The 22,575-nt window shown below is 32.5% G+C and overlaps 2 protein-coding genes across 2 annotated transcripts in view; one reads left to right on the top strand and one right to left on the bottom strand.

Annotated features, from left to right (window-relative positions):
* The window catches only part of LOC100168141 (heterogeneous nuclear ribonucleoprotein C-like 3), a 62,152-nt gene extending 52,231 nt beyond the window's left edge, over positions 1-9,921 (bottom strand). The window contains exon 1 of the mRNA XM_008185042.3: positions 9,772-9,921. Within this exon, the coding sequence (XP_008183264.1) occupies positions 9,772-9,871 (100 nt within the window). The 5' untranslated portion in view covers positions 9,872-9,921. The remainder of the gene's footprint in view (positions 1-9,771) is intronic.
* Positions 9,922-15,589: 5,668 nt separating this feature from the next.
* Positions 15,590-21,346, top strand: LOC100163339 (glutaryl-Coenzyme A dehydrogenase-like). Its single transcript, NM_001162095.2, has 4 exons — positions 15,590-15,677; positions 18,039-18,382; positions 18,847-19,286; positions 20,850-21,346. The coding sequence occupies exons 1-4, from the start codon at positions 15,672-15,674 to the stop codon at positions 21,302-21,304; spliced, it is 1,245 nt and encodes a 414-aa protein (NP_001155567.1). The 5' UTR covers positions 15,590-15,671; the 3' UTR covers positions 21,305-21,346.
* Positions 21,347-22,575: the final 1,229 nt, after the last annotated feature.

Raw genomic sequence — 22,575 nt, 5'->3', positions numbered from 1 at the left:
ATTTATGCATAAAAATGGTATGATCAATCAACTTGTATATTATTCAGGAACACGTACTTCGGATGTGATTTAGTTTTAACTTTTATTAGAATGTATATAATATGGTATGGGAACGGTGCACGAGTCATGGGGTGTAAATATAGTGTAATGCTGATTGCTGATAATATAATATGGCGGTACATCGAGTATATTTATTGTTTTTATTTAATTTTTGTTATATTCAAACGACAGCTGCAGTGTAGTAGTGGCCCAAGAACGAATACGTGTAAAAGAACCGAACTGTTTTTCGAAAGCCGTCTATGAAAAACGAAAGCAAAAATGTTTTATGAAAAACGATCTTGTTTCATCGCCGTGTATTATAATATTTCCATAGGTACCTTTATGTATGTACGTATAATACTATATAGGTAGGTACTAATAATAATCTATGTGAAACCTTTTTTTTCCCACCCACTGCTCTTTACATCGCATGCCGCAAATGGGTAGCTGATAAAACGCGTTATTTATAATGTATACAAGCGTGCTTTAATTAATTAACTGCCCCCTGTTTTCTAGTATAATGAAAAGCCTCTCGTCCGAAGTTAAGTAATTAACAAAAAGTATCCCGGCTCATTAGTCAAATAAACCTGACATCTGTACATTTCACACGGTTGTATATGTTTTATATATATATAGTATATATAATACGTAATGATTTTTTTGTACACCGTTATTAGTTAGCAAAAGAAAATGGGCAATATTCTTAATTGATATTACGGTGAAAACAATTTAACAAGTATTCGCATCATGCTTTATAATATTATATTTAAGAGTCTAAGTGGAGCGATGAATGAATATTGCTTTAACAATGATGTGTGTGTGTGTCACACATTTCTTCTAGAAGAAGTACAACATAAAAATGCTTCGATCAATGTAAATAACTTTGAGCATGGTTTCTGGTAGAAAATTGCATCTAGTTGGTGGTTGAAAAGCGAAAAACACTTTTTACAATTACTAGGAGAAAAAATTACGGGAAAAGGCGGGAATGTTACGCAAAATCGATTTTATTTTAAGGTTGTAATTCAAAAATAAATAACCACAGGGAACTTAAATTTTCATCAAATATTTGTATTAACATTTTCTATACGTTAAATAATTTTCAAAGTATGCATATTTGTATGGTACTTATAGATATTTAAAATGTTCAACTTATCTTAGTTTTTTCCGATTTATATTGATAAAATAATTTATGTTTGTAAGTTATACAACTTTAAATTAAATACAACGTTCCTGATATTACAGTCGATATTACAGAAATTAAAAAATATAATTTTTACAGTTATTTAAGTTCGTGATTTGACAAAATCGATAGTTACTAAAAATAAGTATTAAACATTTTTCTTTTAACGGCTTTAAAAATGTTAGTTCTTTTGTTGAAATTCAAAAAATACTAATCACAGGAATTTTTCACCATATCTAACGTGTTAGTATTTCTATTTTATCTGTAAGAGGATCCCATTTCAAAATATTTATACTATAGTTCTAAGCTATTTATTCCAAGAATTTTATACCACCTTTTTTACGGTACATCACTATTGACTTAATAGTAGTTATTAATAGCTAATAATATTCTATGAAATAGTATATTAGTATATAGCGTAATTAGTATTAATTAGAAATGTTATTGAGATGTTGCCTCTAAAATACGGAATTTATAAATTTTATGAAAGCAAAGATAGTATTCTTGCAATATTATTATAATATTAGTAAATTATCCCGAACTATTTGCTGTTTGAAATATTTAAAATTGTCTTATACATATTTTCTAGGGTTCCTTTAAATCAGTTATGTCTGTCACTTTCATTCGTGTTTCTCGTTTAGGTATTGGTTATGTTTTAAAAAAAAAAGCTTTTTTATTTAACTACCTAGGTAAATATTAACAATATATTTCATTGAGACAGCTGAGAAATTCTATGACACGTGTTTTTGAATATGTAATATAATTTTCCAAACTTTTGAACTTTTGCTGTTTATATCCATTTAACCAAATGCATTAAGTTACTTAGTCAATATAAGATATTTAATTAAAAAAAACGTATCTATGTGATTTGAAGTTTCTACTAAAAAATTAGTATGTTTACTTTTTTTCAAAAAATGGTCAATTGTTATCTCATTTTTGGATAGATTGGCCGTTAGGGTAGTAGGGTAGTAAACGTCAGTTTTCGAGAAATCGAATCGTTTGAATTTTATGTTTTGAATTTTCCATTTATTGAGTCTGCAGTTCAAACAAAGCTTGACCGAAAATACAATGTTTGGTTTCAGTATTTCGGAAACAGACCATAAAACTGTCAAAAATGTTAGGTCACCTGAAATATTACACTAAACATAAAGTACTGTAGACGGACCAGTTTCCGCCCCCGCGTCACACGATGTGACTATACTGCTGCTCCAGTGAAATCCCCAAGGTAATACGGAGAAAAACGCACACAACTTTTTACCGATATTATGTAAAACATTTTGAATGGAAAACACACACACACATGCACACAGGCGCCTCGCGCATAATAATAATAATAAATCTTTTTACCGCTAAAAAAAAAAAAAATAGTGTGGTAAACGATTTATAAACTTTGCAGGACGCGTTGTGCACGACGCGTGTGTAAATAGATTTTTACGGGACTGTGTGTGAACAAGATATTCATTCGAGATAGGAAACTTCCAAGCACACACATAATATACTCACACACGTGGCGCTTATCGGTGTAAACTAATCCTCCTCAATTTAATGTTGGCGTGTGCGCCTGGCTATTTATTACATTGTCCGTACACGTGGAATGACTGCAATAATACACACAACGCCCCACACACACACACACCCATCTGCGTGGATTTACAGGTTAACCGAAAAACCGTTTACGACCTGATATTATATAATATAATTGAAGTGAAAAAATTACTATGGCAATTATGATGAATGATAGTAATTATCGTAATTTTGATATATTGGGAATGAACAACTTGATATTGTAATATAGCTAATAATATGTTGTTCTCGGAAAAAAAAGTGTAAATCGACTATAGTTCAGTTGTGGAGAAGATTGAGTGCACATTTTGCCTTTGGGCTAACCTGCAGTTGGCACAAACATGGAATGACCATTAAAACGAAATAACGTCATCACGCGAATCACCTTTATCCAGAAAACGACATTCTTGTAAAAAAAAAAATAATCAAACATCATTCTTTTTCAGTCTCTCTCACTGTCACTCTATCATTTCCTCTTTCATCTAGCGTCTTTCTATATCGCCCTTGGCTAATTAGAAATTAAAAATATTAAATATTAAATATCGTAGAATTTCTTGATTGTGGATTATAACTAGGTGTTTTATGCCGTTATATAATAATATTATATGTATATATTACCGATGAAAAATAAAAATAACTAAAAGTCTAAGTTTATGTGCAAAAAGTATTATTACTATTAAATTAACAGATTAAAAAAATGTTTTCTTCACTTGTCTGAAATCCAATTATGTGTACGGTTTAGCTATATAAAAACACGTTATTGGTACCTTTAATATAGGTCCTATATATGGCTACATTAGTTCTATTCGTCTACTGTTATTATTTTTTAGTAATAATTTATAAATTATTACACACTGGAGCAGAGTTTTCATCTAATAAACTATTTTGAATTTTCTCTCATTCAGACTTATATAATTATACCTACAAGTGAAAAGTAAACGGACTCAGTATTCTAATACATACCACCGTATATTTTTTTTAAGTTAACTGCTCTATTGAATTGAAAAATAATTTGTCGGTCTGACCTATTATTGTTGAGGGAAACCTAACTAATAGCCATTTTTTACCTTTAGTTTAATCAATATTAAGATGATAATATGATAATATCATATTGTTATATACTTGTTATAAAGGATTTCAAAGACAATAATTATTTTGGAGCATAATAATAATATTATGGAACATTGTTTTTCAAGATCGGGATGTAGCTAGTTTGCCTATACATTGCGCCGACCAAAAAAAAAGGTTTGACATATTCCCGGGCAACTCTCTTATCTGTTTGCAAAATGGCGGCGTCTTGTTTATGTTAGAAAACTAAATATTAGTCGTTAAATTTGTGACATTCACTATTTTTAGTTCTTACTTTTATTGATAATAGTTCTATTTGCAATAAGAGTCACGATACTACTGTGAAAACCGAAAAATTAATTTTTCGATACGGTTACTATTTCGTAATGATAATTTTAGATTTCCAGCGTATCTAAATGAACATAATCATGAGGCTACTGTAAAATTATTCTCGTTTATCATTATAAATATCAATCAAAAATAGCCAAAATATACAAAAACAGAACAGATATGCACCAGTTCCGCATAATAGTCTTTTCGATAATAATCCAACCGTATAGTTAAATTTACCTACCTAACTGATTTATAGTTGAGTAGGCACTAACAAAGCCGATTATATTATATTATAATAAGTCAATCGATTGATTGTTGATATTATGTCAAACGACATACACTATGGTTTCAGGTAAGTTACTTGGCTAGGTCTATATTAATTGGGCTATAGGTAAATTATATTTAACAACATTAACTATAACGAGTTTGTTTGTAATTTGTATACATACTGTGCATAGTATTATATTATTATGATATTCTTGAGCGTATTTTACAAATGTATTTTTTTATTTTAAATATGTACAATTTATATATAGTACACTTCTACTATTAACCATATTATTATTATTATTATTATTATATAAACAATTATGAATTCTAAATGTACACGACAGGCATAATACACAAATATCGTATAGTTTATAGTTATGATATGCATATTTTGACACTCGGCCCGTATATAAAAATAATATACATGTGTGACAGTTAGAGAGAAGTTTTCTCGAAAAACCGCAAGTCGATCTAGATAAAATACACGTTTGTTTGTTTGGTTTTTTTTTTTTTTGTTATTTAGTGTCATACACACGCGATCCCGCGAGAGCAATTGAAAAGCGCTCCATTCGTGTGTTGAATCGGCGAGACGGGCCCGCGAGGTAGACGGAGGGGGAAGAAAAAAAAGCGCAATATAATTTGCTACGATGTCAAAACGAACAAAATTATCTTCGGATACCTTCTAGGCACTTTGTTGCCGTGCCCGCCCACCCACTCACCGACCCTCTGCTCGCACACGCCGCGTCCGACTACCCCGTAGAATATTATAATACGCGCGTTTGTACGTATCTATTTATGCGGAGGTCGTGGGGATGAGGCGTGGACGGGCGGTGAGTCGTAACGACTTTTGAAACTTTGAATCGTTTCTGTCATGCACAACGCCAAACTGTTTAAATTCTCACGGGCACCGCACTGCCCGTGCCTGGTGTTCTCTCGTGCTCCATTCACATACGCGTAGGTATTGTGTATATATATATATATATATATATATATAAATGTTCGGCACCGAGACGGAGAGAGAAAAAAATTAAATCGTTTTTCTTTCTTTTTAACGTTTTGCTACACCCCCTTCCCTCACACACACGCGCACAATAGATATGATATCGCGTGCAGTGCCCCGTACACACTTCGGCGAACACAACACGAAATCTAATCCCGTCCAATATTCATCCGGAAACGGTTTCGCGGCCCCGCGATGTGTGTACATATTAATATACATAATATAATACACCCCCCCCCCCCTTCCGGTGAGCTGCAGGGTGGTGGTGAGGTGCTCGCGGGATTATAACGCACCCGTCGCGGCCGAACAATCGTTGTCCTATAAAGGGACCGGATCGAACGGCGGAGGGCGCAGTAAAAAAAGAATTACGATTTTATTATACCGTCTCCCACGCGCACGAATAAAAAATTCGCATATATAGTATATGTATATATGTGTATACTGCAATATGCATGAAATTGCGGGTTTGCCAGAACGTTCTCGGCGGCCGCTAATAGAAATAAAGAATAAGACGCACGCGGGAAGGGAGGTTTTTTTTGGGAGATGTGAGTTGAGGAGGTGCCGGCATCAGGGTGTGAAAAAGGTGCGAACAAATGAATAATAAAACGACGGAGTTCGAAAGGCGCGTGAATAATGTACCGATATATCTCTCGTGCACGCGCACGCGCATATAGGTATACTCGGTATTGTGCCGGCCATTAAGGACGCAGACACTTTAGCAGGCTTTCGGGAGCGTATTTTGGTATCGTAATGATTTTAAATTAAACTAAGTATATTGAATTTGAAAAAAATTTGGTCGTCAAGCGTAGACTTCCGAGATGGGTTCCGACCGAAAGTAATAGTTATCGATCGCATGGCGGAGCGACAGAGACGTTTTGCGGACGTATGCCCTTCGTAATATTAATACAAGTCGTCGTCGTATAGCGAACTCGAGGAACGTCTCACAAAATGTCAATAATATTATTGGAATATTTCACGGAATATATTCTATTTCTAGACAGGATATCCCCGTATATGGATTTTCCACGAATCACATTGATAATATGGAATTCAGTACCGGTCCAGCGCCATCTGATACTAATAATATGATCAGCATTTAATTGGTACAAAGTCGTAGCGAGTAACTTGAATGTTATGTTTTATCATTTTAGAAAACTTGACAGTTCATAAACATATGTTTATGCCTTATGGTATGTGGTTTTGTAACTTCTCTAAGACATAACAGGCACGATAAAAATTAAAATCACATCATTATAAAACCAACACTTACCTTGCTCCACTCACAATCAAAAACTAAGAATTTTTTACTAAACCATCAGTATTAAATGATTTAATATTGTTAGGTATTTGTTTCTACGCTGGATCGACACCTAGTTCATAAATAATGTCGTTATACAGTAATCCCTCGTTATCCGCGTTTTTTTTATCTGCGGTTGGGTCCACGATAACAAATTATTAATGCGATTGCGATAACGTTTTACCGTTATTACCCGAACACTGTAGAAATTTATTTTTGACAATTGTAGATAATTGTTGTTATATCGCTATAGGTATAACGCATATACATTATACATACATATATCTATTTATGAGTCTATGATAACTACTGATCTCGTTATCCGCGGTTTCGTTATCCGCGCAGGTTTGCTGGTACGTAACCTTCGCGGATAACGAGGGATTACTGTACAGTTATTTCCCTCTCAAATGTGACTCTGTGAGCAATGCAAAAGTTTAAAATCTATCCCAAATTTATAAAATATGAGGGATAGCCGGATAGGTCCCCTCGCTTAAATCTGGCCCTTGTTATATACTTATACAAATACAACTATAATAACTTATTATAATTATTAATTATGTATTTTCACATACTTTACCATGCCACCCTGACCCTGTTCCCAATCTGATTATTTTTTTTGGCTGAATATTTAATAGGTACCTATACTCTAGGTTTGGACGGGATAACGTTACCCCAGCCCCAACCGAGGAAAATCCTACCTTCCGGTAAAGATCAAGAATTGCAAGAATCATCAGATTCAGTTTTCATATGAACTGAATAAGAAATATCCTCGAAAATAAAAAAAATATGATTAGGTGGCAAGGTATGAGGTGCGTTATAAATAATTTCACTCAATCCACAGACTGCTAATAATATGTAAAAAAAAATAATGTCAAATCATTTTGTTATACGTATTTTTATTTAAAAAAAAAATCAACTTAATTTAGTTATCAGGTACTTATTACAGACTACAATTATTATAGGAACATTATGTACATATACAGTTATTATATATTTATATATATAATATACATAAATGTATAATAATATTCTCACTAAGGTTTCCTTGAAGAATAGAAGCCCCTCATATTATAATATTATACGATGGTACTTAGAGTTATTTGCCAAGCATCATTTTTTTTTTTTTAATATGAATCCGTATAAAGTATGTATTATTATTGTATATCATCAAATAAATAATATAATATCATATGTATTGTTCGGAACTTTATGTACATGATAACGGTAATAATTAAAATATGTGAAATATCTACTTCAAACGAAAATAAAATGTGTACGTTAATTGTTAAAAAATAAAGATAGTTAAGTATATTATTACAGTTAATAATTTGTTCTTAAAGTGGACTTAACAGAATTATTATTTGTATTTACTAAATATTTTATAGAGTATCAGTAAGTTATTCTCATATTTAGTACCTGAGTAAGAAAGAAACATGTTATTTCATATCTGGGACATTTTATATCCATCTCCAACGATATTTTAGACTTCAAATAAAGATAAAGAGATAATATATAATACATAATATAATCGACTTTTTAATAAGTTATTCGAATTTAAAAATTACAATTACAAATTCCAATAGCTTTTGGGTTTTTTTTCACTGGTATATTTATTACATATCAACGTTCCTATGAACCATGATAACTTATATAATATATTTTGGTTTAGCTATTTTAAGATTAATCAACTCATCGATTTTCCGTTATAATGTTATGTTGCTAAAAAAAAGGCACTATAGTGATAGCCAGGGAAGTTCATAATTATTTCTATAATTCCGTTACTATACGTACGCCAAATAATAACACTACGTCGGATAGTATGTTAATAGAAAAATTAATAATACTTGCGAAAGTTTCAAAATTATATTACAAATATGAAATAATATTATATTCACTCTCGAACAAATGGCACACAAAAAATGTACATTTTAATGATATACACAAATCGTTTAAAGCTCGAGACCAAAATGTCCGTTAAAACCAGAGATTATTGAACATTATATACTCATACAAGGAAATCGTTTGAAACGAATCATTCTATAATACTTTTCCCTTGGCTTCATATTGGTCACCAGCTGAACTTACACCATGTAACTATACTTATTTCGGGGATATTATGTTAAAGATACTGCAGTTGTGCAGTGCACGTCTCAAAGTCATATCGTCAGCAACGACATATAGGAGCTAAAATATTAGAGGAGTCAATGATTACAACGGATATGTATGGAATGCACTCGATAAAATTGCGCCTTTCGTATAATTGCACCCTCTTGCCAGTGCCTAGCTACAGCCCTGCTGGTAGCACATAGATAACATATTTTATTGGTACCCAGGCCCCAAACATCAAATTTTAGGCCCATATGCTAAATGTTTTTGGGGCCCTATACAAAACTTTCAATAAAATACAACCCATTAGAAGCGATACGAGTGTCCCCCCCTTACACGATTTCTGGGTAATCAATGGTTAACCCACAGCTTAAAATAATAAGATTACTCAATATATTATTATTATAATATACATATTTATATCATACAATATTATTTAATATAAAATAAGAATTCTTATCAAATTACAAATTTATTTCAATGGGCCCCTAAAATAGCCAATGACTTGTACTCCAGGTCCAAATACCCGCCCTCCCTTGTGGGAGCCTTACAAAAAATAAATTTGAAATATTATTCTGTTATTTATTATAGATGATATAATCTGATCAATAATCATCATAGCCATATATATTAGGTGAGTACCTATTCTAAACATGTTTGAGCATTTGATATCGACTGGATCATTTTAAATAACCTTGTACTTATTAACTATATTATAGAGAAATGTAATAATACATTATAGACATAAATAGGTACATAAATAGACGAAAAAAAATTGCTATAAATAGAATAGAAAAAAAAATTGCAACAGAAATAATAATAATTATGACAATAAACGAAAAACTGGTGATTATGACATGCTACTCGAACAATACGTTTATAATAGGTGATATTTTAATACATCGCAATAATTACCCAATGTTTGTCCCAAAACGGTCCGGGCATCTTCTCCGACACAGGCGCTGCGAGCGTCAAAGGGATTAGTGAACTGAACGAAAGCAAATCCTTTGTGCATCGATATACCTGAAACACGAACGAAAACGTATTGTAACAATGACGACAACGACGACGATGATGATAGTAATAATAATAATAATAACGTTAATTAAACACAGGTGGTGATGGTCGGGGACAGTAGTTAGCGCACCCGTCTTCATCCACCACCACTCAACCATCATCACTCTCCTCTTCGCACATCGGCGGAATCGTAGTAAACGTTTCAGTCGATTACCGACTATATAATAATAATATATACCTATATAGTATGGTATCAAATGGTTTTAATATCATTATAACATTTTATATAAATACCGTGAGCAGTAGTAGTCGTTACATTATTAATATTGGCATTGTTTACCTGCCGGCGATATATATGTATTATTATATATGCTCGCGCGTGTCTTTCAAAGAGAAACTATGCGTACACTAATAAACATATTATTATTATTACTACAACTGTTCGAGAAAAGGATCCAAAGAGAGATGGTTTCGATTCGGAATAGCTGTTTAGAATCGCGCCGCGACGTTTCGTAGAAAATTGTATCGTTCGTTCGGAGAAACATACCACTTAAGTTATTTTGACCTAAAATACGATCAGTACGATTCAATTACACATCGTATGCATATTATAATAATAATTATGATAATATATTTCTAGACAATTTTATGACTGCAGTGTTTATTAATTATTATACAGTCACGACTCGTGCTACTGCAGGTACGAGACATTTTTTCCAAGCGTTCGTATATTTTTTCAGACACCGTTGTCACAGTTCTATGAAATGAAAAATTTGAAAAAAAATTGATAGACAAAATTCAACGAAACGCGATTGAATAAAAATATGATATTCGTAGTTAATATATTCGCCGCAACAAATCATAATACGAGATGACAATTTTCAATCGAAAGTCGTACCTATAAACGTTCTTAATAATAGGCATGTCTAGTGCATTCTGTCACTCTAACCTAAAAGTGTTGTGCGACATTTTCGGTACATGACTACCAAAATGTATTTATTTCGATGAGGCGACACCCTGCCATATTAGTATATTTACATATGATATAATAATGTAATATTTTTTTTGGTTCATGTGTTTTTATTCAATCTGTTAGGTTCGATCCCTAGGTCGTGCCTCACTCTGCTAAAAGTTAAGACCCACAGCGTTACCGTTCGTGTAGTCGTGTAGTCGTGCCTACTTTTTGAGTACCAATAGTCATTATTCATTATATACGTTGTCTGGTAATCATATTCTATTTAAATGTTTAAATTAAACTGATTTTAAAAGTATATTATGAAAAAAAAATCGAAAATTACAATAATCCATACATTTTCTAAAAAGAGTTGACTAATATTTATTGATATTCGTGTTTTAGGTGTTTTTGTTGACGAGTACATTTTCACGTTCGACGTTCGTCAGCTGCTAAGTCTGCTCGTCACCGCGATCACACAATAATATAATATGATTGTCATACGGAAATTACAAAAGAATAAAAACCGGAACTGCTTTGCAGACACTCTATTCTGTCTTACAGCAGTCCTCCGTTGTCGTTCTCATGGGGTGGGAGTGCAACCAAAAACCTTATCTGATTTGATAAATTAAAATACAACATAATATATTATAAGAGATAAAATTTGAACTCTATATAGTACAATCTCAGTCATTTTGGCATGACGCTTAAATAATTTTATTTGACTACCTGTTGTAATTATATCACGTAAACATTATATATTATCATTTTACGTAAAATAATAAAACTGAAGTGTTATAGAATTTTGATTTATTTTTTTAATAAATTAGTAAAATTATTTTATTTCACCTGTTAGAACTATAATAATAATAATAATAATAATAATAATAATAAATAAAAAATTCAGATGTTTAACGTGAGGTTATGTTGTTGAAATATCTTGAAAACGAAAGTGCCGGAAGGGATATTGTACAGAGGAAAAGAACAAATAGCTGACTCAAACAGCAATAAGCGTGGGTGGGCGACGGCCGCCGGAGGGTAGGTATATATATATACACACGACCAAACAACGTGCATGCATTTGAAATGGGGAAAAACGAGCAAAAAAAAATATGATATCAAAAGACTTCTGAGGAATAATAATAATAATAATAATAATAATATACATTTTGACAAAATAAAAAAATGAAAAAAATTTTGATAGTGTTGTGGCTATTGAAATAATATATACATACCTACGCGCAGCCAGCTTGTGATTTGGTGTCATTAACAGCATATTTTCGTATTATATTATTATATTATTATATAAACATTAAACGTGTACGAAAAATAGGTATATTATATTTAACAGCAATCTCAGCCGTTCTCGGTTCGCATATTATAATATCGTGAATAATATGATATAATACCTACTATAGGTATTAAATATGTTTAGTAAAATAAATTCCTTTGTACACTCATATTCAAGTGCATTGTAGTACCCTTTTACTATATAATGGTATCTCTATTAAATTTTAAATGTTAATCAGTAATACAATACTGTGCACTAATTAAAATACTCGAATCGGGAGTAAGGGGTAGCCCTTTGCCGTAAACGACTTTACCAAAAATGTTCAAAGAGATAGTTATAATGTTTTATATATTTGAACTACCTATGCAATACATGCCACAATAATAATTAGTACAATATATGCACTACCTACATAAGTAACTTCTGTGCCCAATATTTCGTTATACTATATGTAGTAAATTGTGTTAGTTTATTGTTATTGATATTGATTTTTTAATTATTTACTTTTCATATAATGTTCCCTATATATCTATGTATTATGTAGTACCTACCTACTTATTTACCTTCATATAGATTTATATTGATAACAGACAAAGATCCTCGTAAAACATAACATGTACCTACGCTATCTCTATTATAATATAATTATAAGTCATAACGTTCTCTTTTCAGTAATTGATTCATTCAAATTTCACTAAGACACTGTTCAGTGACAGCCTATAGAATGTATCTACTACAGGTAGCGTTAAAGGCAAAAGCACGAAAAAAATACAAATATTTTCACCTTCAGTGAAGTGGTGTCTGTAAGTCCTAACATTCACCAGTAAAACCTAAAGATTGGAAAACAATGGGCATTCACGATTACACATCTATATAGCAATATAACATATTATATAGGTACCTACAGGCTACAAAATATAATATAAATGGCATTTTATTTGATACCAATGGTATTTTTATACTATTTAATGATTATTAATATGATTAGTTTACAAACTAAAATTAATAGTGTATTGATGGAATTGATGTTTATAATGTATATTATACGACAGAGGTATTCAAACTGTGCGTCGCGGCTCCCAGGGGCGTCGCGAGAGTTAACGAAGGGAGCCACGTCATATAATTGAAAACCAATAAATATTTTAAAATATTTTTACGAAAAACGTTTTTTATTATCATTGAGGCACACCGGTTGGGAAACGTTGGATTGTTTACAGTCTACACTCTACTATAATCATTCGCTAAGTATAGCTTTAATTGATCGCGTAAGTCGCAATAGCGACAGCGATACCATCAACTGCCATCGTTAAATCATCAATGCGTATGTCGTGTTTGGCAGTATTAGTCGCGAGTTAAATTATCAGTCATTTTTAATTTGGGAGCCGTCAACATTTTGTGAAGACTCAAAGGAGCCTTGGGATGAAAAAGTTTGAATACCTCTGTTATACGACATACGTTTAGATTGAGTAATAATAATATAACCTAAAATTGATCCATGGTTAATCTATTGGTTAATACGTCTACTTTCACCTTTTAAAATTAAATGTGTAGTATTTAAAAAAAATATTTAATACATTAATTGGATAAAACGCTCGTTAATTAGATTTTTTATAAAATAATTAAAAATATAACATTTTCCTTTCTTAATTAATTTTAAATTCAATTCAATTAAATTGTTAAATTCATAATTTTAACAAGAGACAGTTCGTCTTTGAGCTGTCTTATATTTGCCCTTCTCAAAATAATTAATGTGAAAAAAAAATACTGTCAATAATAATTGTATTATTTTAATTTTAATGCTAAACGGTTTTAATGCCTATACCTATATACACGCGCATTATAATAATTTTTTAATTTACGAAAAATATAAACGTTTTGATTAAATAAAAACGAGATAAAATTTGTAGGTATTTAAAGTTTTTAGTTATACCTATATAATTATAATATCATGTTTTTACAATTTCTCAATCAGATTCTGACCAGTGACCACGCTATACTGAAAAATCAAAAGTTTCAGTGGAAAACGTTTGTTATCGCAGCTTATGTATCATGCATATTCCGATGATCAACGTCCGTGACCTACTTAATTAAGGTCAGTGTCAACCTTGAACCTTTTTCACCTGCCTAAAATACGTTTTCCGGAGCATATCTCATACACATAAACATATCTAACTATACAGTAAACACGGTATTGATATTATGACTGCGGACTTCGGTGACCATTTCGCATCGCTGTCAAAACCTAATAAACGATCCACGCACATAATACGATGGTAAGAGAATTTAACTGTGCATTGTGATTTTATCGACACAATTAGTGTCACATGCATAATATGTATATTGAATGAAAACGCCAAAGGCGTCGACGGAAATACAAATAATTTAAAAATAAAAAAACTGTTTTCTATATTGTCTAAAAGTAAAATGATAATTATATCATAATAATATTATACAAATTACAAACTTCTATTACAGCTGCGTCTAATTCTATTGTATTTAAATTCATTACCTCCCTAACAGATAATAATATATTATAATATACACATATATATCATACGGGTATAAGCATCGACATAATGCGTACCTATACTTAGATGTTCGGATAATATAGGTAATCGCATAAGCCAATCGAGGCTTTTGTAAAATCACTTACCATGTATAATATTATTATACACAGGTTCCATTTAATATTACTGTTACATCTACTAACTAAAAAATATCTGCGTTAATATATATAATTATAATTTAATTACCCATCTACTATGTTAATTACAGAGATTATAAATTATATTAATTATTAATAATATTTAATAATAATAACTATAATAAGGCGCACGTTTTCCGTCACGTTTTATGTATACAATATTGATTTTTTCTAATCACCATCACCTTAATTTTATTTTAACATATTTCCATATAAACACGCAGATTTCTCTTTTATTTTAGTATTTTTATCTTAATTCTTAAGTACAATAAACATATTTAAATATGAAATTTAACGAATATTTTCGTTGCTATATAATATATTTAAAGTATATATAATTTAAAGTATTTTCTATGTTCTTTCGAATTATTATTGTTTATGAGAAAATTCGGTGAACTTTCTTAAAATCATTAATGCTCAGTGTTTCAAAAATTGAACTATTTATGTAGAGAACGATCCATCGTTTTATTCGTTTTGCTGGGAACCATAAACTAGAATTGCGCAAGTTTAGCAATACGGTATTATTACTATTACAAATACTATGATACTGCTACCACGCGGTACGTTGGCCAAACTGCGTACGACTCACCGACCGACCGACAACTACTGCCACAGCTGCAGCTACTGCAGCCCATTTGCCTACCAGTTGCGCGTGCGTTCGCAAACTGATAAGGGGTATCGGTTTTTTAATTTTTTCATCTGATAGCAAAATATTATTGTCGTAGTTTCGTTGTATTTTTCTTCGGTTCTCGATCGTCATCCACTGACTGTAAGTGTAGTAAACATTTTCGTCAACCGCAAATCGCAATATTGATTAACCACCTGCGAAATTGTTTCGGACCTCCGCCACCATGCAGGTAAATTTGAATTTCTATAATTATCGTAAGTAGAACTTATTAAAGATTTTAAGCTTTTAGTTGAACTTTCCTAATAGAACCTTTGGATAGTTTTCCGCCTTGTTTAAAGCACGTCATGTTTCGAACACGAGTGTAAACCATATTGTATAAATATAATGTATTATTTGCTCGATACAATATCTCCATTGAGTAAAAATACGTAATAATATAATCAAATAGGTAGGTAGGTACTTACAAAATTAAAAGTCTAGGTTGATAACTCATTCATATTGCTTAAAATTATTAATTATGAATAGTGGAATAGTATTACTATTACTATACGTATATGGTATGTACATATATGATATAATATAATATTATTGTTATACATACATATATAACATCCGATTTCTATATTATAAACATGTTAATATTTGTATGTTCAACAATAATATGTTCAAATAAACTAAATTAAATACATGATTAATTGAAATATGTGAAATATAGTAATAATTTGTTTACAAAAATATGGATAATATTATAATAGATTTGAATAGGTACCTAAGATTCGATGTCAAAGCTTAGAATAATGTCACTGCAATAGCCAATAGTATAGAAGTATGATCATAATTCATAGAATAGAATAAGTGCGGTTATAAAACCTTCCTATATTAATAAATTATATTCATATTATGTTATCGCTATATTAACAGACTTACAAACGTCTGCAGAGTAGTTCCTAATTTTTAGCATGTGTATTCTATTCATTGTTATATTAATGTATTAATGTAATATGGTGATTGAAAATATAAAAAATGAACCAATGTAATATTATACTGGACATTTGTACCTGTTTTAATCTGTATTAATTTGTATACATTAGTTTAAATAATTTCTATAAATCATGTGTACAACATGCGTCGCATATTATAAATTATAATGATAATGATGATGATGATGATGTCTCAGAACGTATGTGTGTTCTATTATATATATTTATAATAATATGTAATATATTAACTCGAATAATTATACGCTTTTTGCGTGTTTAAAATTTTCGAATGACGTTATTGCGTGCGGTATTGTACTTAAATACTTAATACTTTTCGCCTGGCTCTTCATAATTTTACATTATTATTTATTACATCCCTCTATTCAATAAATGTAATGGAAAATATTCATCTACTGTTATATTGATTTTAAGACGTAGTGTAAACGGCGTGTATTTAAAACTTATATTTAAACAAAGGTTACCTCCCTATTATTTCTTAATATATATATATATATTGTATATAGGTTTGTTATACATTCAATGTCCGCGTGTATTTTTTTTAATAATTTTATATTCTCAAGTATATATTATTTATATAGATACATAATATTATCTATTACTTTCAGCTTTAACTCATTGTTCGACTATACTTTAGTCGATTTGTCTGAACTGAAGATTGATATTTTTTTTTATTTTAAGTGTATTTGCAGAAATTTAATAATACCGATGAAGTGTTGTTAGTTGCTACCACGATAAAAATCATTAAAAACGTTAACAATTGTCTGTCGACCGACTATTATACACAGACAAATTGGTAGGAGAAAACAACTCGTGCAGCCTGGTTTTTCGCGTGTTTGGGACACATATTTTAAATATGTAAAACGATGTTGGCAAATAGACACTGTTTTTGACGTTTCCATTTCTGCTTTGCACCGTCGGTTTTGGCAATACCCCTTAAAATTATTATTTTTTATTTGGTCGTTTCGGGACTCCAAACGATGGTTTATAATGATGTTTGAATTAAGTATAAATGCTACAACATTCTCCATCATTATATTTTATCGAGACGCAAATTAGAGTGAAATCGACCACCAATCTATATATTTTTCCCGTTTAAGCCTATACCACTCCAAACTTGGCAAACTCACTAGCGGATTGAATCACCGACTATATTTGAACCCAATGCTCAATCTTTCACTCCACAAGCATGTTTCTTGCACAAAGAATATCTATACCTACATTTTTGTAAAATTTGATATAGTGAGGGCTACGGGCTACAATATGTTAATGTACCCATGTTCGTGTGTCTTATTTTTTAATGATTTCCAATTTCCAATTTTTTTTTTATTTTGTCTATTTATATAAATACGTATCATAATAACATTTATCTCGATTAAGTTATTTTTACCCCTTGAAAATTAAATTATTAAAATTAAGAAATATGAGCAATTATTATAATAATTAAAATAACATTATTGTAAGAATTTTTGTTTTTGTTTTGTCACATCATTACTTAATACGTTCGAACAAAAATTATTATTAGGCTTTGATTCTTGATAGATTTTCAATTAGAATTTCACTTAAAAATACTAAAATACATATTTTTTCAGAACTCAACGTCGGTGATCTTGAGACATTATTTGCGACGTCGTTGTGTGCGTTCTGCGTCAAGTGCGTCGAGTTTTGACTGGGAAGATGCACTAAACCTCGATCACAATTTAACGGACGACGAACGACAGTTGAAAACCTCGTTTAGGGACTTCTGTCAGAAAGCTCTCATGCCCAGAATATTGAAATCGAACCGCGACGGCGTGTACGAAAAAGAAGTGCTCAAGGACATGGCGTCAATGGGTGCGTTGGGATGTACTATCGGAGCCTACGGTTGCACCAAAGTGTCACAGGTCGGATACGGTCTTATCGCTAGAGAAGTGGAAAGAGTCGACAGTGCATATAGGTTGGACGCTTTTCATTTACATGTAGGTGGGGGTGCCCGTGAGGTAATTCGTGTACACTTTTTAAATTAATTTCCATATTATTATTTGATTGCAAACATTTTATGTCTAAATAATTATTTACGTAGTTAACTGTAAAAGCAAATGGTTATACTTTTGAATTGAGTTGTCGTTAACGATGGTAATAGAAAATGCGAAGCAATATTATAGTGGAAAATGAAATATTGAATAATCATGATATCGATTTTAAATTTGTAAATGTCACTGCTCTTTCAATGAAATTTCAATTAACACAGGTGCGAATCCAGACTCGAGAGAAACGGAGGGTTTTTTTTTATTTTAAATCATTTTCTAGTCACCACACATCCCTCTCAAAACGGGCACCCCTTTCGATGATATTCTATCATTAGAACCACCTCGCCCAGCGGCGGTCATTGACGGGTGTGGGTGGCTAATTTGGTTTTAGATCCGCCCTGAGCGTCCAGTCGTCGCTGGTCATGCACGCGATTCACGCGTATGGCACCGAAGAGCAGCGGGAACGGTACTTGCCACGGCTGGCCTCCGCCGATCTGGTGGGCAGCTTTTGCCTGACCGAACCAAACGCTGGCAGCGACATCGGGACGATGGAGAGCAAGGCCAAGTACGACTCGGACACCAAGTCGTACGTCTTGAACGGCGCCAAGACGTGGATAACCAATGCACCGGTTGCAGACGTGTTTGTGGTGTGGGCCAGGTGCGACGACGGCCGTGTCCGAGGGTTCGTGGTGGAAAGGGGCACGGCGGGCCTTTCGACCGCCGTCATACCCGGAAAAATGTCGCTGAGAGCGTCCAGCACTGGGTCTGTGTACATGGACAATTGCGTAGTGCCCGAGGACAGCCTTTTGCCCGGCATCACGGGTATGGGAGGTAAAGATTTTTCTTACATAATCTAATATAATATATAATATACATTCGAGTAATCTATTTTACAGTGATATCGAAAATAGTTATTTTACAAAATTTTAAGTCATTAAAAACCAATATTTTTCTATAAATGATAACATACATTTTTAATTCCTTATTCCAAAACACAATATTTTTTGAAGTACTTTGATTTATAAAAATAGAATTTTAGATGACCACCTATTATCTGTATATATATAATGACTTGTCCTGGGTGATTCATCATCACCTAGCCGGAATTGCTGAAGCTATGGATATAAAATTTTCAGTAAATGTACTTATTACTATGTATAGGCGCACTAAGAAAGGATTTTTCGAAATTCGCATTTTAAAGAGGTGCTCAAACAGGGATCTCGAGATTCACGATGGAAATTGGAAATTTTATTTTTATTTATTTTTAAATAGTTGCCATTGGTTACAGTCTACGGTAGAAATTAGTATTTATTTATTATTGGTTTCCATTGGTTATTTGGGCAGATCAGGTACAAGCTAGCACCAAATCCAATTATTGAACATTGCAGCAAGTTACATCCAAAAACAGTCGAACAATCATAATTTTTTTAAGTTACAATTTTTTACTGATAACGGAGTGCACGGGTTCAGCTTGGTATGAATGTTTGTGTGTAGATTAGAACTCTGGAAAGAAGATAGATTCATTTAATAAGGACTAAATTTGGTTTTTTTTATTCATTGGATTTTAGTACGGTTAGGTTAGGTTAGGATTTTGTATTAATTGATTATATTAATCCACCGTAGGTGGAATTAAGTAAAAACGACAAACTTTGTATAACTTTGATACTTTAGAGTTAAATCATACAATTACGTGCAAACAGCACGGGGTCCGTAGGTAGATTGCCTACCTGATAATATACTACTGCGAATCAGAATTTTTATTCTGGGAAACGGAAAAGTTAAGATAAGTTTTGAACACCATACACCAAATATTAAATAATGAATTGAAAAAAGTTTGAGTCAAATAGAGTTGGTACATTTAACGGGCAACGGAGTGCACGGGATCAGCTAGTGAGATATAATTTTATAAATATTTAAAGTTCAGATGAATTGCATGAAGCGAAGTAGTACAAGGGTGCTCCGTGAAATGTTTGTACACTGCTCATCTAAACTTTAAATGCCTTTCAAATACCTACTTATAATTAGTATACCTATTAAACTCATTCAAAATTTGATTTTTATATGTCTAAATATGTATAATAGTACTCGGAGTGTGAAATTAAACATGTTTATCGTCTTTCAAACATGTAAAAACTTAAAAACTAATAACAATAAAAATAGTAAAAATGTTGTTTTTTGACGTCTTAAATGTATGCAAAAGAAATATTTTCAAAAAGTTTGTGTTTTCTGAAATAACGATAGCGTCTTACGTTGATTGGATCACTCGGGTTATACATATGTAGTATATAATATAGTGCCTAGTGCCTACTACTGCCTGGCTGGTATATATGGTATTCTTCTGTCAAAATAATTATCGCGTTAATCTTCATGATTTATCACCGTTACTTTTTTCAGGACCTTTCGGCTGTTTGAACCACGCCCGGTACGGAATTGCGTGGGGCGCTTTTGGGGCGGCCGAAGAGTGCTTGTCCATTTCCCGGGCGTACTGCCTGGATCGCAAACAATTCGGAAAACCGTTGGCCGCCACGCAACTGATCCAGAAAAAATACGCCGACATGGTCACCGAGATATCCATCGGCTTGCTGGCGTGTCTGCAAGTGGGCAGGTTAAAGGAACAAGGATTGGCCCCGCCGGAAATGATATCGTTGATAAAGAGGAATTCCACCGGCAAATCGTTGGACATCGCGAGGTGGGCAAGGGACACGCTCGGGGGAAACGGTATTAGTGACGAGTACCACGTGATCAGACATCTCATAAATCTGGAAACCGTAAACACCTACGAAGGCACCCACGACGTCCACGGTCTAATATTGGGCAGAGCGATCACCGGTATACAAGCGTTCAAATAACCACCGGATCGAAAACTTCGGGGACTACGAACTTAAGGAAAACAAAAAAAAAAATAACTATAATGCTATGTACCAATTCAGTCACTACAGTGTTATACCGAGTAGCCGAGCTTCATAAACCTATATTCACCGATGGTTCTATATCGCGGTTAATGATCGGTATATACCGCACGGCGGATGTACCTATATATTATGCTGACGGCGGTCTTGTAACGTATTTTGGTCTTGTGCGTCTTAAAATACGCGTATATATTATACCCCTTTATTATAATAATATTATATTGTTTGTGCGTAATAAAATATTTTTATCTCTAAGATTTGATTTACTGTTTATACCTACCGCCGACTTCATTCCTCGATGACGTGTTTAGATTCCAATAATTCCCGAGAGGGAGTTTACGCATGCGTGTGTGTGTGTGTGTACATATACGTGACTGCAGTAATTTCAAACGAGCGTAATATTTTTTACGATCGCTGACAACTCACGATACTCAAATTAATAATTTTCTACCCATCTTCCGCTGTCGTTTTGTAAAGGTAGGTATAGGGCCGACCGGTACCACCATGAATGGCGTGTACCTTATACATAGGAAGTATATATCACGTGTTTGGGGGGGGGGAGGGGGGTTGGACAGCGTATATATTTCCCCGCCATATTATACCTTTTCGGCAACGCTATGGGGATGTTAACAAGTTTTGTCGATCCATACATTCGAAATGAGCTGAAAGTGTTGGCCGATCGCAACCCCCGACGAATTCATGAATTTTATTCCGATTATCTCCTATATACGCGTGAAATTGGTCTTTTGACAGCGGTTCCGTGTAGTCTTAAAGTGCTTCTTTATAATATAAATTGGCGAAATAACCTCTTTTGGCGGTTTTTTTTTTATGCAATCAATACCTCCACTCGGCACTATCGCTAGACGGTAGGTATACTTCTTTGATATATTTCTTGATTATACTAAACTTACGGCCGTCTACCAACTCTTTCCGCTACAAAGCGGCCCGAGGATTATTAACATTTTTATTTTGTTTCTAAATTTCAAACAGTTTTTGAATCCTGTCAAAAATTGGTTTATTTACTTAAAGCATATTATTGTTTTACTATAGTGTTTTGTAAAATAAAAACCTTATTATATAATATTAATTAATTTAATCTGCAGGTTTTCGACGACAGTACAAGCAATTTGTTCGCCAGCTTATTATATCTATTAAAATTAATATAATACTAAACTGCAGGCTACTTGTAAAATGTCATCGTGTTTGGCTAT

This window comes from Acyrthosiphon pisum, chromosome A2, assembly GCF_005508785.2.
Source record: "Acyrthosiphon pisum isolate AL4f chromosome A2, pea_aphid_22Mar2018_4r6ur, whole genome shotgun sequence".
Lineage (NCBI taxonomy): Eukaryota > Metazoa > Arthropoda > Insecta > Hemiptera > Aphididae > Acyrthosiphon > Acyrthosiphon pisum.
This window is presented reverse-complemented; position numbering and strand designations above follow the sequence as displayed.

What these genes read in the sequence shown, in the direction of transcription:
- LOC100163339 (NM_001162095.2), top strand. An exon ending in AGAGTCGACAGTGCATATAG is followed by an intron (nt 18,383 to 18,846) that starts GTTGGACGCTTT and finishes ATTTGGTTTTAG; the next exon opens with ATCCGCCCTGAGCGTCCAGT. An exon ending in CGGCATCACGGGTATGGGAG is followed by an intron (nt 19,287 to 20,849) that starts GTAAAGATTTTT and finishes TACTTTTTTCAG; the next exon opens with GACCTTTCGGCTGTTTGAAC.